Consider the following 13,259-nt stretch of genomic DNA (forward strand, 5'->3'; position numbering starts at 1 on the left):
GCATTTCTGTTGTAACATGATATAGCAGGGTCTCCAGAAGGAATTACTTGATTTGGAAGCTGAAGAAAGCTATTTCAGTAGTTTATCTTTTGCACTTGGAAACGGTATAATTCTGCACAGCCAAATAAAGATTTAGTTACCTAAACTACTATATTTAGAAACTTGGCACACTATTTGAGTTCTCAACTAGTTTGAATTCTTAATTGAAAACAAATGGTGACCATGTGGGTACTTTTTCCTCAAGTCTGTTTTTCTTTAATTGAAATTGAAAACATAGGATGTTGATTATTATCCAAATGTAGATGTGGCAGACTTTTCCTTGAGCAGCTTAGCCTATGAATTTAAGAATCAGATTTCTCACTAAATTCTGCCACAACAAATCTAGAAGAGCATTTGTTGGATTTAAATTGATTTTCTTTTATACTAAACATATAGGTCACAGTTCAAGCTGAACTAAACATTTTGAGATCCTGTTCATTTTCATGGGGGGACTTTAAAACAAGGAGGCAAATATCTTCCGTTGAAGTGGGAGTTGTATTAAAATATTTTTGCCATAGGCCAGCATCCTTCAAACAGTGGTCCCAGGAGAATAAGATAATATTGGGTGCTTGATAATAGCAGAGATAGTGCCAAATGCTGTTGAGGCTTTCCTTAAAAGAGTACAACCACTTAACAAGCCTGATTCCCAGTTACCAATGGGAATTATACATCTTCACTGGGATGATGCATTTTCGGTGTGTTAAACGAATGTTGTTTTGTGTGTAGCAGATCATTATTGAAGTAAGGAGCCCCTGTGGCCTAGTGGATTAAAGCCTTGTGACTTGAAGGTTGGGTTGCTGACCTGAAGGCTGCCAGGTTTGAATCCCACCCGGGGAGAGCGTGGATGAGCTCCCCCTAACAGCTCCAGCTCCATGCGGAGACATGAGATCCAGCCATTAAATCTGCCGAAGCAAAACACTATATGGCTGCTGCAGAGCAGGAAGCTGAGAGCACAATGCAGAGTGCTTGTGCAGGCAGGGCTACCATTGAAGCATTTGGAAAAAGAAAGCTCAGCAGGAAAGTAAACAAACACCTTCTCCCCCTCCCCATAGAGGAAGCCACAGCATTCCCATGGGAACACTTGCTTTCTCTTTCTTGCTTCTTTTCTGCACATCTCATTGGAAGAGGTAGGAAAAAGAATATTCCTTGGATCAGATCAATTCACACTCAGCAGATTTTTGTGTCACCATCTCAGCATGGAACTGGTTTGTGGGGTAACTGTGTTACATTTCTCTTTTGATTCACATCCTGACCTGGATTAAATTACTATGTAGTAACAACCTAAGAGAAATTGTTGTCATCAGGAGCTTTAGATTCCCGACAGTTGGCTTCCTCCCCTTTGTCTGAATCAGTGCAGATGGAACTGGCACACCAGTACAGGAGCGTAAGGCATTAGATGCATCTTCTTCTAACAGTTGACACCAGGCCCAGTGCAAACCATGTGTCATACCTGGACATGCCCCAGGGGCAAAGTTAATCTAGTAAACTCTGACAAATCCTGATTTAACCTGTATGTTTTGCTGCTGCTGCTGCTGCTGCTGCTGCTGCTGCTGCTGCTGCTGCTCCTCCTCCTCCTCCTCCTTCTTCTTTATTCTTTCAGTTGTTTCCGACTCTTCGTGACCTCATGGACCAGTCCACGCCAGTATGTTTTGCATGCTAGTGAATGTAGCCTGTTGAGTTTGCTTGACCTCAAGAAACCAAAAGCTCACTGCAATAACCAAACCATGGATCCTGGTTTGTTGCTCTTTCAAAAACTGTGGAATAATGACTTTTCAGGCAGCCTGAAGCTGTATCAGGCCACCATACATTCACTGTTCCCTTTGCACTGAGTGCCACTTCAGCCATCTTTATTTTTGTAACACCTATGCCCTAGGATTTAAAAAAACAACACTTTGCATTGGGTAACTTGTGAAGTATTTTTGGGAATTTCTATATACAGTGTTCCCTCACTTATTGTGGGGGTTTAGGTTCCAGGGCCACCCGCAATAAGTGAAAATCCGCTAAGTAGGGGCGCTATATGTTTATACATTATTTTAGTAGTTACACACTATTTTAAGTCTTTATCAACAAATCGTATGTTGATAAATCGCCTCCTTCTCCTCCCGTAGCAGCTTGGGCTCCTTTTCTCTCCCTTCGGCTTCTCCTTCCTCCCTTCCTTAGGCTGTAAATTGTAATTTTTTATGATTTATAATATTCTTTTAGAGTTCATTGAAAAACCACGAAACGGCGAATCCACAAAAAGCAAACCATGAAGTAATGAGGGAACACTGTATTGCAATGTATCAGAATGACCCATCTGTCCAATATCTCATCTCTGCAGCCTGACTGTTATATTGTTGTTGTTGTTATTATTATTATTCTCTTCATATGCATCGAGGCAGGGAACTACAGACTTAAATACAACAACAAATAGACCCCTAACACTATTAAAAACATGGACATGTTTTGAACTTGAACACGTTCATCTGTATTTTAGAATGTGTTTATGAATGTTGATGTAAGCTAATAATTTTAAATCTGATTTATAATGTACTGTACAGTTTTTATATGTGTGTTTTATTGTAAGCCGCTCCGAGTCCCCTGTTGGGTGAGAAGAGTGGGATATAAATGTTGTAATAAATAAGTAAATAAACATCCATTAGAAAAAAAGTATATGGAAAGTGAGTGAAATTTTGAAACATTGTTTAACAACTGTGCATCTGTCACCTACAACATGTCAGATAGAACTCCTATGTACACTACTAGACACAAATGCACCTGAAGCACTGAAATATACATCGTGCTGTGAGAAGGTTAATAATTGTTTTTGTAATGTTAAAACATCATCTTGGCTCTTTAAAAGTTGTAATAGCTTGATTAAATAAAAGATAATCTAGGTAAAGCAATTAACACATGATTTTGACTTGTCACTGTGTCAACAGTAGTGATGTAGTCAATGTGAAGCAAAAAAGCTTTAAAAGAAGAATAGAAGAATGGCAGTTACAATTAGTTAGGAAGTTCCAATTTGTCATCAGACATTTGAATCACAAATAGAAGCTTTTTATCACATTGCATGTGTTAATTGGTTTCCTTAACACCAGGATGTTTCTATTTTTAACAGGTTTTGTGATCAACCAGTGTTACTAATGAAATTGTCACTGTCGGTATTTTGAGCATTTAATTTCCCATAGACTTCACTATCTACAACTTCATCCCCCAATGATGTGTGTTGCATATGTGCTTGAAATTTCTGATGTTTCTGACAAAGCGAGCTATGTTAGGTTTTAAGGCAGAGTTTTCTAAACATTTCATGGTGGTGACATTTTTTAGACATGCAATATTTAGCAACAAAATTAATTCAGTTTTACTGGCAAAATGGAAGTTAAACCAATTCCTTATAAGATAAAAGGGGCATGTACATAAACTGTAATACTGAAATGTATGGGAGCACAACCTATCTCATGGGAACCTTCCATTTATATTTTAAAAATATATTATTTATAATACTCCTACACATTTCAGTCAACATACTTACATGTAGTGATGCACAGTTCGGAAAACTCTGTTTTAAAGGTGCAACAGAACTCTGTTGTTGTTTTTCTGCAATAGACTTAATGCATTTACCCCTTTGGAAATTGTTTCTTGGTAGGTAGTCTCTAATTGTTACTAGTTCTTCCTAGTTTTGAATATTTTTTCATTGATAATTTCTATAACTTTTATGTATTGCAGATCAAATTCGAATGCTATAATGTTTAGAGGTAGTGTACTATTCCCATGTCCAAGGGGGACAGCAAGAGAGAGTTCGATTTTAAAATTTGGCATTAAGCCCCAAATAGCCCAAGTGGAGATTGTACATATGTTTAGTTCCTTTTCCTTAATGCATCACTTGGGGAAACAAAATAGGTTTTCTGCTGAAGAACATGAAATATATACATTATTCCTTTGTGGGAATATTTGTGGGCAGTGAAGTAATTTGAGGCCGCTGGAATCTTTGGAATTCCTGCTGAACTCTTTAAAAAGTTCCCAGCTCCTCATCCTGTCACTTTGCTTCAGCTTCATTTGAGGGAACAATCTGTTCTTACTGGCATATTTTTATGACTGTGGAAGCAAACAGCTAAAAAGGTTGTTAATTACAAAGTACTGTATCAATGTATCCATAGGAGATACACGGTTTTTGCTTTTCCCTTTGTTTTAACTGTGTTATCTTGAATAGAAAGAGATTAACAACATAGGCTGATTTTGTTCCCACAGTTATTCAGGGCTGGAAAAAAACTATTTCTCCTTCTTACACTACCATTTGGAAAAATGAGAATTCCAGCACTCCTGTTTACATATGTGGTTTTGTAAACAGGAAAAGAAATTTCTTTCAGTCGTATGCTTATATGAGAGAAACATGCTGTATCAGTTTCTTAAACCACAGATTTGGCAGGATTGCTTGGGAGTTTATTTCTGATTTTTTTGTTTTGTTTAGAAAATCTGTATTGTAGCATGATGAATCAAGGTGTATTCTGATGAGACATGGACACACGGAAATTCTTGTATGGTAGATTTTAATTCTGAATATTTAAGGAGGTGTGTCAGTGCACTATACTAAAACACACAGAGGCTGTCATAGTCTCCATATATTCCATGGCTGAAGTATGATCCTGAGAGTTTTAGATAAGGCTGAATAACTCTGGTGGCCAAATGTGCACTTCTAGCATCCATTGTGATGGGCCTCAGGCTGGGAAATGCAGAAAAAATTGGGATAAAAAGATCCAAAACCCAAAATCTTAAATCTAGATATGATCAAGTAATCACTTCAGGTTTTGATTTCAGTGTGTTTGATGCTCTTTTATTTGTTGTTTATTTATTTATTTACTTTGTTTTATACTCCACCCTCTCTCCCTCATTGAGGGACTCAGAGCAGCTAACAGTCGACAACAATTCTATGCCATTCAAACTTAGGACAATATAAAGTCAAATTACATGTAACACAAAACATTTCTAACAATTCATATAAAATAACAGTACATAACAACACAGTATTAATATCAGCTGTAATAAAAACCAGCTATATTAAAAGCCTGCAATACCTCGTTGCCATAGTTGCAGTTCATTGCCATTTAACATGGTTACTCATTGTCTTCTCCAAAAGCTTCCTTCCAAAGAAAAGTTTTTTATTTACTTTCTGAAGCATAGTAGTGAGGGAGCCATTCTGATGTTGTTGGGAGAAATGTACTGTGATTCCTCCTCCTCTGTGCAAAACACACCACTCCATGAACAGAGGATTTTTTTTATTGTAAATGAAATTATTTTAAAGGGATCTCTGTGGGGACTCACATGGTGCACATAGCCCACCATATAGACAAAAATGTGGACAAATATTGCTATGTTTTCTTCTCTTCTCTTAACAGAAATCTGGTGAAAAAGTACTGCCCTAAGCGTTCATCCAAAGATGAAGAGCCGAGGTAAAATGAGTTTGCCTATTTAATTGATTTAATTTTCTGCAATTAGTTCAGATTAAGTCCCAATCCTAAACCCTTTTTGCTTTCTTGAAATATGTCATGTGGAATTGCATTAGACAAGGGGAATCATATTTCCTTGAAGTCTTAGTGGGTCACACCTTTTGGAGGTAGTGCACTAGTAAAAAGTTTCTATTTCATGTTGTAATCCTATTTTTAGTTCTGCTCAGATGTCAGATCTGGTATTTTGATTCTGCATGCACTAGCCATTGAGCTAAATGTTATGTGTATCCTCACATTGTAAATTAGGTTAAGTGCTGCTTTATAGAATGCTAATTTTCCCACTAAGTGTTATAGGAGCATTAATATAACCATGTACATATTTTGCTCATGTAACATAGTTATGAACCTGTATTCAGAAATTATAAAGAGGAACAATGGGTGTAGTTTTCTGTACCAATTTTCAAATGATGTTTGATACATCCAGTTCAATAAAAATAGTTATTAGAGTATCCCTGATATTATACCCACAACAGGAGGCAAGAAAGGGAAACCTATAGTCTCCAAATGTTGTAGGACTCTCAAATCATGTCAGTAAGTCATAGTGGTGAGAGATTATGGAAATGGCAACCCCACAATGTCCAGGGAGCCCTGAGTCTTAATTCTCAGAATAGAGGAAGTTAAACTGTTTGTGGGCTATACTGCTTCTTCCTCGTGTGGAATATTGTTGTGCGCTTATGCCAAACATTCCCTACATTATATTGATTGAGAAATGGATAGTATAGAATCCCCCCCCCCCCCGGTCATCTAGTTTTCTATGTGAAGTTGTTTTGTGATGAGAATCGCCAACCATGCAATCCCACATTGGCAGATGATGTGCAGATGAAGTTCAGGATCAGGGTTCTCTCTTAGTTTGCTAACTGTAACATTGAAACCTGAATATCTAGCTTTGGAAAATTATGTCCTTCCTTCTCCTTTGTAGTCTGTTCATATATTAGACCACAAGCATGTGCTGTTATTAATTTTCATGTAACTGTTATGATTTTCACATAGTTTAAGGTGGAAAAAGACCCCCCAGCATCTCTTTTCCCCCCCACACTTGAGGTACCATTGTCTCAGTATACTTGAGTTGGATTGCTACCTTTAAGATAGAAACAGTAAATCTGAGGTTATTCTGCAGAGACCATCTGCTCTTCTTTTTTCTGATCAGGGAATATTCATATCTGATTTTTAAAAAGTGCAGTAAACATTTCAAAAGGAAGCACATTCTTAAAGGAAGATAGTAATCACTGTGTTGCAATAGAACGGTAGAGCATCAGCTTTGTCCCACTATCTAGCTTGTCCAACTATCTAACCCAAACAAATTTCTTATGGAAGATTGTTTTGAACTCCTCCCCTTTACTTTTAACGTCTTTTAAAAGAAAATTGAATTTCAACAAGGCTTCCAGATGCTGATATGGCGTTCAAGATCTGACATCATAAAAGAAATATCAAACGTTCCACAGTTTTATAAGAGAGGTCTATTTTTTAAATACAGTGACATGTTTGTTTGTTTCTCCCCCTCCATACACATTTTCTACCCTTATTGTTTCCCCTTCTCCCCTTCCACTCCCCCTTTTTTTAGTGCCAGCAATAATGTGGCACCTTTCCCTCCAACCCAAGAGGTGAGCAGTCAAACAGGCAGCTGTCTTCAGAGCTGGTAGCAAACTTGTGCAGTAGATCATCCATCGGGGTTCATAGGAGTGGTATGATTGGCATGTTCCACCCTCAAGATCAAGCAATTCATCTCTGCAACAAGTTCAGCTTGCCAAGCCTAGGAAGTTAAGTCCATTCCTAAGCTCAGTTCTTCCATTTCGCATCTTAGGAGATACCACTATACTGCAGGGCCTTCCAGGTAGTATTTTTTATTCTTTTCCACCTCTTGACATCTGTTTCCATTAGAAAAAAATTGTGTGTGAAGACATGTGTATTTTGGACGTTTTCCAGTGTGCATCTTTTTCTGCAGTTCATTTTCTTGAGGTCTGTGCCATGCTAGATTGTGATATGTTTCCTATTCCCTTTATGGAACACAAAATAAGTCAAATTGACATCTGTTTTTCCCTTCACTGTCAGGTTTACCTCATGTATAGCTTTTTATAATATCCTTAATGAGTTAAATGACTACGCAGGACAGCGAGAAGTAGTAGCAGAAGAATTGGGCCACAGGGTATATGGAGAACTGATGAGATATTCTCATGATCTCAAAACAGAAAGAAAACTGGTAAGATATGGTTTATTCTTCAGTTACAATTTATTATTGGGTTTTATATTCATTTGATTTGTTACAGTGGTCACAAAATTGGAAAAGAGCTCTGTTGAAGTTAATTCTCTGTGTAGCAGATCCTTCTGTGGTCAGGATGGGAAAGTGGTTGGGAGTCAATTTTCACTTCCATAGATTACTTTAGCACATTGTGTTGTCTGGTAAGTGACGTCATATCTTTTCTGGTTGCAATTTTAGGCAGAAAATCCTTTTTTGTCCAGGGTGTGGGGATTCCAAGAAAAGCCAAACTACCATGTTTACAAATTGTTATTCTTGCTCATTGGCCAAAAGAATTACCTGAAAGTTGGGCTAGAAAAAATCTTTGAAAGTATTTGGGGAGGCCTGAGGCTTTGGATGCAGCTTGTAGTCCATCTCCAGACTTTCCCCACTCCTTTTCTGTGAGAAAAAGAATAATTTCTCCCATATTTCATATGAACGTGAGTGTCTTCAGATTGTCTGATGATTTGTCCCCCTGGGGAGATAGGGTGGGTTATAAATAAAGTTTATTATTATTATTATTATTATTATTATTATTATTATTATTATTATTATTATTATTTGTGGTGACCCCGTGAATTTTTCATAGTGGTTTCTTAGGCAAAGAATTTGGATCCATTTGCAATTTCTGTGTAATTAGTGCTGTCTGTGGAGCTTTTGCCATTGTAATACCTTCAGAAAAATGATACAGTGTAACTGTTATCTATCTATAGTCAGCTTAAAAGTCACGTTTGTAGATATAAATGTTGTTAGGAGCTGAATGCATTTGAAGTGCTTTTTTATGTGCTACCTGATGGTTAGAATAATGATAGTTCTGTTGGGTTGTGAAAGGGGTCGTGCCTTTGGGAAAAGCAGCAGTGAAAACTGAAAACACAACCTTCACCCATGGCTTCCCTTCTGTATATTTATTTGATGGATTGGTGTAGGGAGAAGCTTTTGAGTAAGTGTTACTTCTGTATTTGCATAGCAGTTCCTTGACCTGTGTAGATTGGAGAGGTGTGGAAAGAACTTTGTATCTTATCCTCTCTGCAGAGATCACCAACTGAATTGATGAAGCTGGAATAAAAAATCGACATTCACACTACTTATAAACTATACCTTTTTTGCATCATTTTGTACCTTGAAAATGAATTCAATTTTGAAAAGAACATGCTATATCTTTATACAGATAGTAGACACCACAAATACCTAGTTAATAAGAAAGTTAATAGTGAAACAGATACTTTGATTGTGTTTGTTAACATTTCTCATAACTTTCCTAGCACCTTCAAGAGGGCAGAAAAGCTCAGCAGTATCTTGATATGTGTTGGAAGCAGATGGATAATGTGAGTTTCTCCTCGCCCTATTTTCCTCTTTATCTTATATTAGCGGAATATGCTGGACAATTGATGTTGAAAGTAAAGACATTGGCTCACGTTATCACTGAATTGTTGCATTATTTTTTTAAATAGACTACACAGATTGCTATGTTTATTGACATCATTACACTTCTAATTTGTCAATAAACAGGCTATTGTTTCCATAACGTGGCTTTGAGGACTCACAGACTAAACTTTAACTCTAGTAGAGTTCGTTGAAAATACAGTAGAGTCTCACTTATCCAACATTAACTTATCCAACGTTCTGGATTATCCAACGCATTTTTGTAGTCAATGTTTTCAATGCATCGTGATATTTTGGTGCTAAATTTGTAAATACAGTAATAGCATTATACACATTATATAGCATTAATGTGTAATGAACTACTTTTTCTGTCAAATTTGTTGTATAACATGATGTTTTTGGTGCTTAATTTGTAAAATCATAACCTAATTTGATGTTTAATAGGCTTCTCTTAATCTCTCCTTATTATCCAACATATTTGCTCATCCAACATTCTGCCGGCCCGTTTATGTTGGATAAGTGAGACTCTACTGTACTTTGCCTTGTGGCTCTTAACATGTTACTGGAAGCAACTTCTACCTTAGAATAGGAGCTCTAAATAAATGAAACTACAGTCAGCCCACTGTAGCCACGGATTCAACCATCCATGGCTTGAAAAGTACTGTATATACTCGAGTATAAACCTAGTTTTTCAGCCCTTTTATTAAGACTGAAAAAGCCCCCCTTGGCTTATACTCGGGTGAGGGTCCTGGTTGGCTTATATTTGAATCAGCTTATACTCGAGAATATATGGTACATTTATTATTTTTCTCTATTATTATTGGTATTACTACATTTACTATTTTTCTCTATTATTGTTGCTACTATTACATGTATTTTACTCTATTTTTATTATTATTAATACATTTATTATTTCACTCTGATCTTGTTATTATTATTATTGCATTTATTATTTTCCTGCATTTATTATTACTTGTATTATTTTCCTGTATTTATTATTATTATTATTATTACAATATTATTTTACTGTATTATTATTAAAAGGATACATAAGCACATTTACATTGAAGAAGATGAGAATAATGATTTTATCAGAGTTGGACAGTCTTATCTTAAATTTGAGCTTTATGTAAATATTCAAAAACATTTAACCTACCGATGCCTCAATTTATGTAATTTTATTGGGATCTATTTTTATTTCTGAAATTTACCACCCTCGGCTTATACTAGAGTCAATGTTTTCCCAGTTTTTTGTGGTAAAATTAGGTGCCTCGCCTAATATCCAGGTCGGCTTATACTCGAGTATATACAGTATTCTCCCTTCACCACCAAAATTCCCAAAAGCAAACCTGATTTTGTTAATTTTAAGGGACATTATTTTACTGTATTGTTGTATACAATGTAACCTGATCATCTACATATTTTGGTATCCACGAGGGATCCTGGAACCAAACTCTAGTGGATATCAAGGGTTCACTACAGTAGCACAGTTAAAATCATTGACCTTTTCTTGTCGCTTTTGTAAGGCTTGAGCTTCATTTTGAGACTAGTTTTCGAGGATTTGTACAGTTTTTTTTATTGGTGTGTGGGTGTGTATCAGGAAAAGAAACAATTACAATTGACATATTACTACAAGGCAGGTGACATTCTCCCCCTTTGTTTTTGTGGTCTTTGCCATTGGCCCCCTTCCTCCCACTGAATTTACCATAGTGAACCAGATCTGGGGCCCTACTTCTCCTTCACCTCTAAATGTCAGATGGGTTAAAACCCATGAGAACTGCATAGCGATATTCTGGTTCATGTCATAGACTAATTTCCTAAGTGGTGTGGTAGCATTGCATTCTTCGTGGTGTACATAATGCCACATGTAAACAGGCATTATAGACAGAAACCTGTATATACAGTGGATTCAAATCTTCCAATCGTCTCATTCCACCTTTTTATACAAGAATATCCCACTATTGCACACACAGGTCTCTGGAGTTCCTGACTCCTATATTAAGAATATGGTGGTCAAGAATGTGTGAATCAGGCTTGTGTTCCTCCTCTTCCCACCTGCTTTGATTATCAGTAGGGAGTTGATAGGAATAATATATTGTACTTCAAGTGTTGGGAAAGTCATAATGTCAGAATCACTGCTTATACTGAAGACAGATCAGTACTGTGAAAAGAATGAGTAACAGTTGTGCCTTTATTGCTCTGTAAACTTTACAACTTCCTGTGAGCAACTAATGCATTTTTCCAGCTTCCTCCACCCCCTCAGCCATTCCTTGCTGCTTTTAACCTCACGTTAGTTTACAAATAGTGAGGGAGCAGAGGTTGTAACCCTAAAGGAAGTGGGAAAGAAAAGTGGCATCCTTCAAATGCTTAAAGGAATTATCAGATTTCTAGCCCCAGTTTAAATCAAGGCTAAAACCTTATCAGGTTCAAACCTTATCAGAATTGTTAAGAATAGGGTGACTTGGGGGTCTTTTATTCATTGAGTGTCTCTAAGTTGAAGTCAGTTTGAAGGATGTTAACAGCAACAACTCTGCTTTAGAGGTGATCAAATGCAGTGGGGTTAAAGGCCAATTTTTTGCAGCTCAGACTGTCTGAGCTGTACATTTTGTCAAAAATTATTATGTTTATTTATACCCCACTTTTTCTCTCCACAAAGGAGACACAAAGCAGTTGAGACAATCTGTGTTGAAGTTCTTTTTTGGTTTTCAAAAATGGATATTTTTATGTTGAGAACAGGCTCTACCATCCATTTATTGCCACTCTCAAATGCTTCTAAAAGAAGCATTTCACCTTCTTTTGTCAGAAGAAAGGCAGTCCATGGTGTCCTGAGTGCCCAGAAAAAGTAAAGACCGTAGAAAGTCATGGGAGGTCAGCTGCAGCCACAAAGCTATACTTTGCCCACTCTTGTTCTATTTTAATGTGATAATTAAGCAAGCGCCAACAGGTAAAAATAAGATTTTTCAGAATCGAACGGTAACCATAAGTGGGTCTAAAAAAAATTAAAGTGGCACTTCATATTGATTTGTAAATGTAACATGCTGTTCTTATATTTTAGAGCAAAAAGAAATTTGAGAGAGAGTGCAGAGAAGCAGAAAAGGCACAACAGTGTTATGAAAGACTGGATAATGATACCAATGCCACTAAAGCGGATGTTGAGAAAGTAAGATATTATTAGAATGGCTAACATTTTTTTGTTCCCATAATGATGTTTGAATACAATATTTTGTGGAAGTTTGTTATCTTTTAAAAACCTAATATGTTTATCAAGGAGACATGGAATCACTGGGTGCACCTAGACATCAAATTTTTCAGTTTTTGAACTGTTACGGACAAACCCTTCAAACTGGGATTGCAAGTTGCAGTTCATTCTTGATTTGCAACCTTATATTGGAGTCATTCCTGCAGGAGTCATTTCAAATTCAGATGTGTATACATCCCTGATATTTACATTACCATATGGTGCTCAGGAAAGTTCGAAGTCTGTTACTTTTTAGTCTGAGAATGCACCCTTTTTTTTCTGTTCAACAGAAGTTTTCTTTAATGTAATTTAAACTCAAAAGACACATTTTTGTTCTTGTATCAGTTACCTGTAAGTTAACAAAGTAAATGTGTTCCTGGGATTTATTTCAGAAGCAGAAATAACATGGAAAGAATGGGAATTAGTTGAATCTTCTTGAAACCCCTTGAAGGATTCTTCCAAAATCCATCCAGGGATGACTTGTTTTTGCTAGCTTCCAGTTTTTAAATTATTTATGTTTTGTTGGTCAGGCATGCAGGACTTTTTTTAACATGTTGAGATACCTAAAAAGGCATCCTTATTTCCCCATTAGTTTTTATTTTGCTGTTTTGCTCATTAAGGAATTCTATAGGCAGATTTTCTTTTACTTTACCCATTGTAAACAGGTGTACTAACTACCATAGAATTAGCTGGAGAAGAACTCCATTCTTTCTCAGCTCAAAATTTTATTGCATTCTTTACTGTAGACACACTGCAGCAACCTGACACAAAAGTATGTTTGTCCAGCCATCCTTCAAAATCTTCTCAATGCTCTACACAGTTACCTACAAACTTTACTTCTTTTCATTTTACAAAAGATCGTCATTTCTCCTCCTCTCTT

The 13,259-nt window shown here is 36.6% G+C and overlaps 1 protein-coding gene across 4 annotated transcripts in view; it reads left to right on the top strand.

The window, feature by feature from the left end:
• fnbp1l (formin binding protein 1 like) overlaps positions 1-13,259 on the top strand; it is an 88,803-nt gene that overhangs the window by 40,607 nt on the left and 34,937 nt on the right. For 3 of the 4 annotated variants that reach the window (XM_062977954.1, XM_062977955.1, XM_062977956.1), the window contains exons 3-6: positions 5,415-5,468; positions 7,575-7,722; positions 9,021-9,083; positions 12,197-12,301. In XM_062977954.1, coding sequence (XP_062834024.1) covers positions 5,415-5,468; positions 7,575-7,722; positions 9,021-9,083; positions 12,197-12,301 — 370 coding nt within the window. Of the gene's footprint in view, positions 1-5,414; positions 5,469-7,086; positions 7,357-7,574; positions 7,723-9,020; positions 9,084-12,196; positions 12,302-13,259 lie in introns of all 4 variants that reach the window. The other variant, XM_062977957.1, reaches the window with a different exon arrangement.

The sequence above is a fragment of the Anolis carolinensis genome, chromosome 4 (assembly GCF_035594765.1).
Source record: "Anolis carolinensis isolate JA03-04 chromosome 4, rAnoCar3.1.pri, whole genome shotgun sequence".
NCBI classification, from domain to species: Eukaryota; Metazoa; Chordata; class Lepidosauria; order Squamata; family Dactyloidae; genus Anolis; species Anolis carolinensis.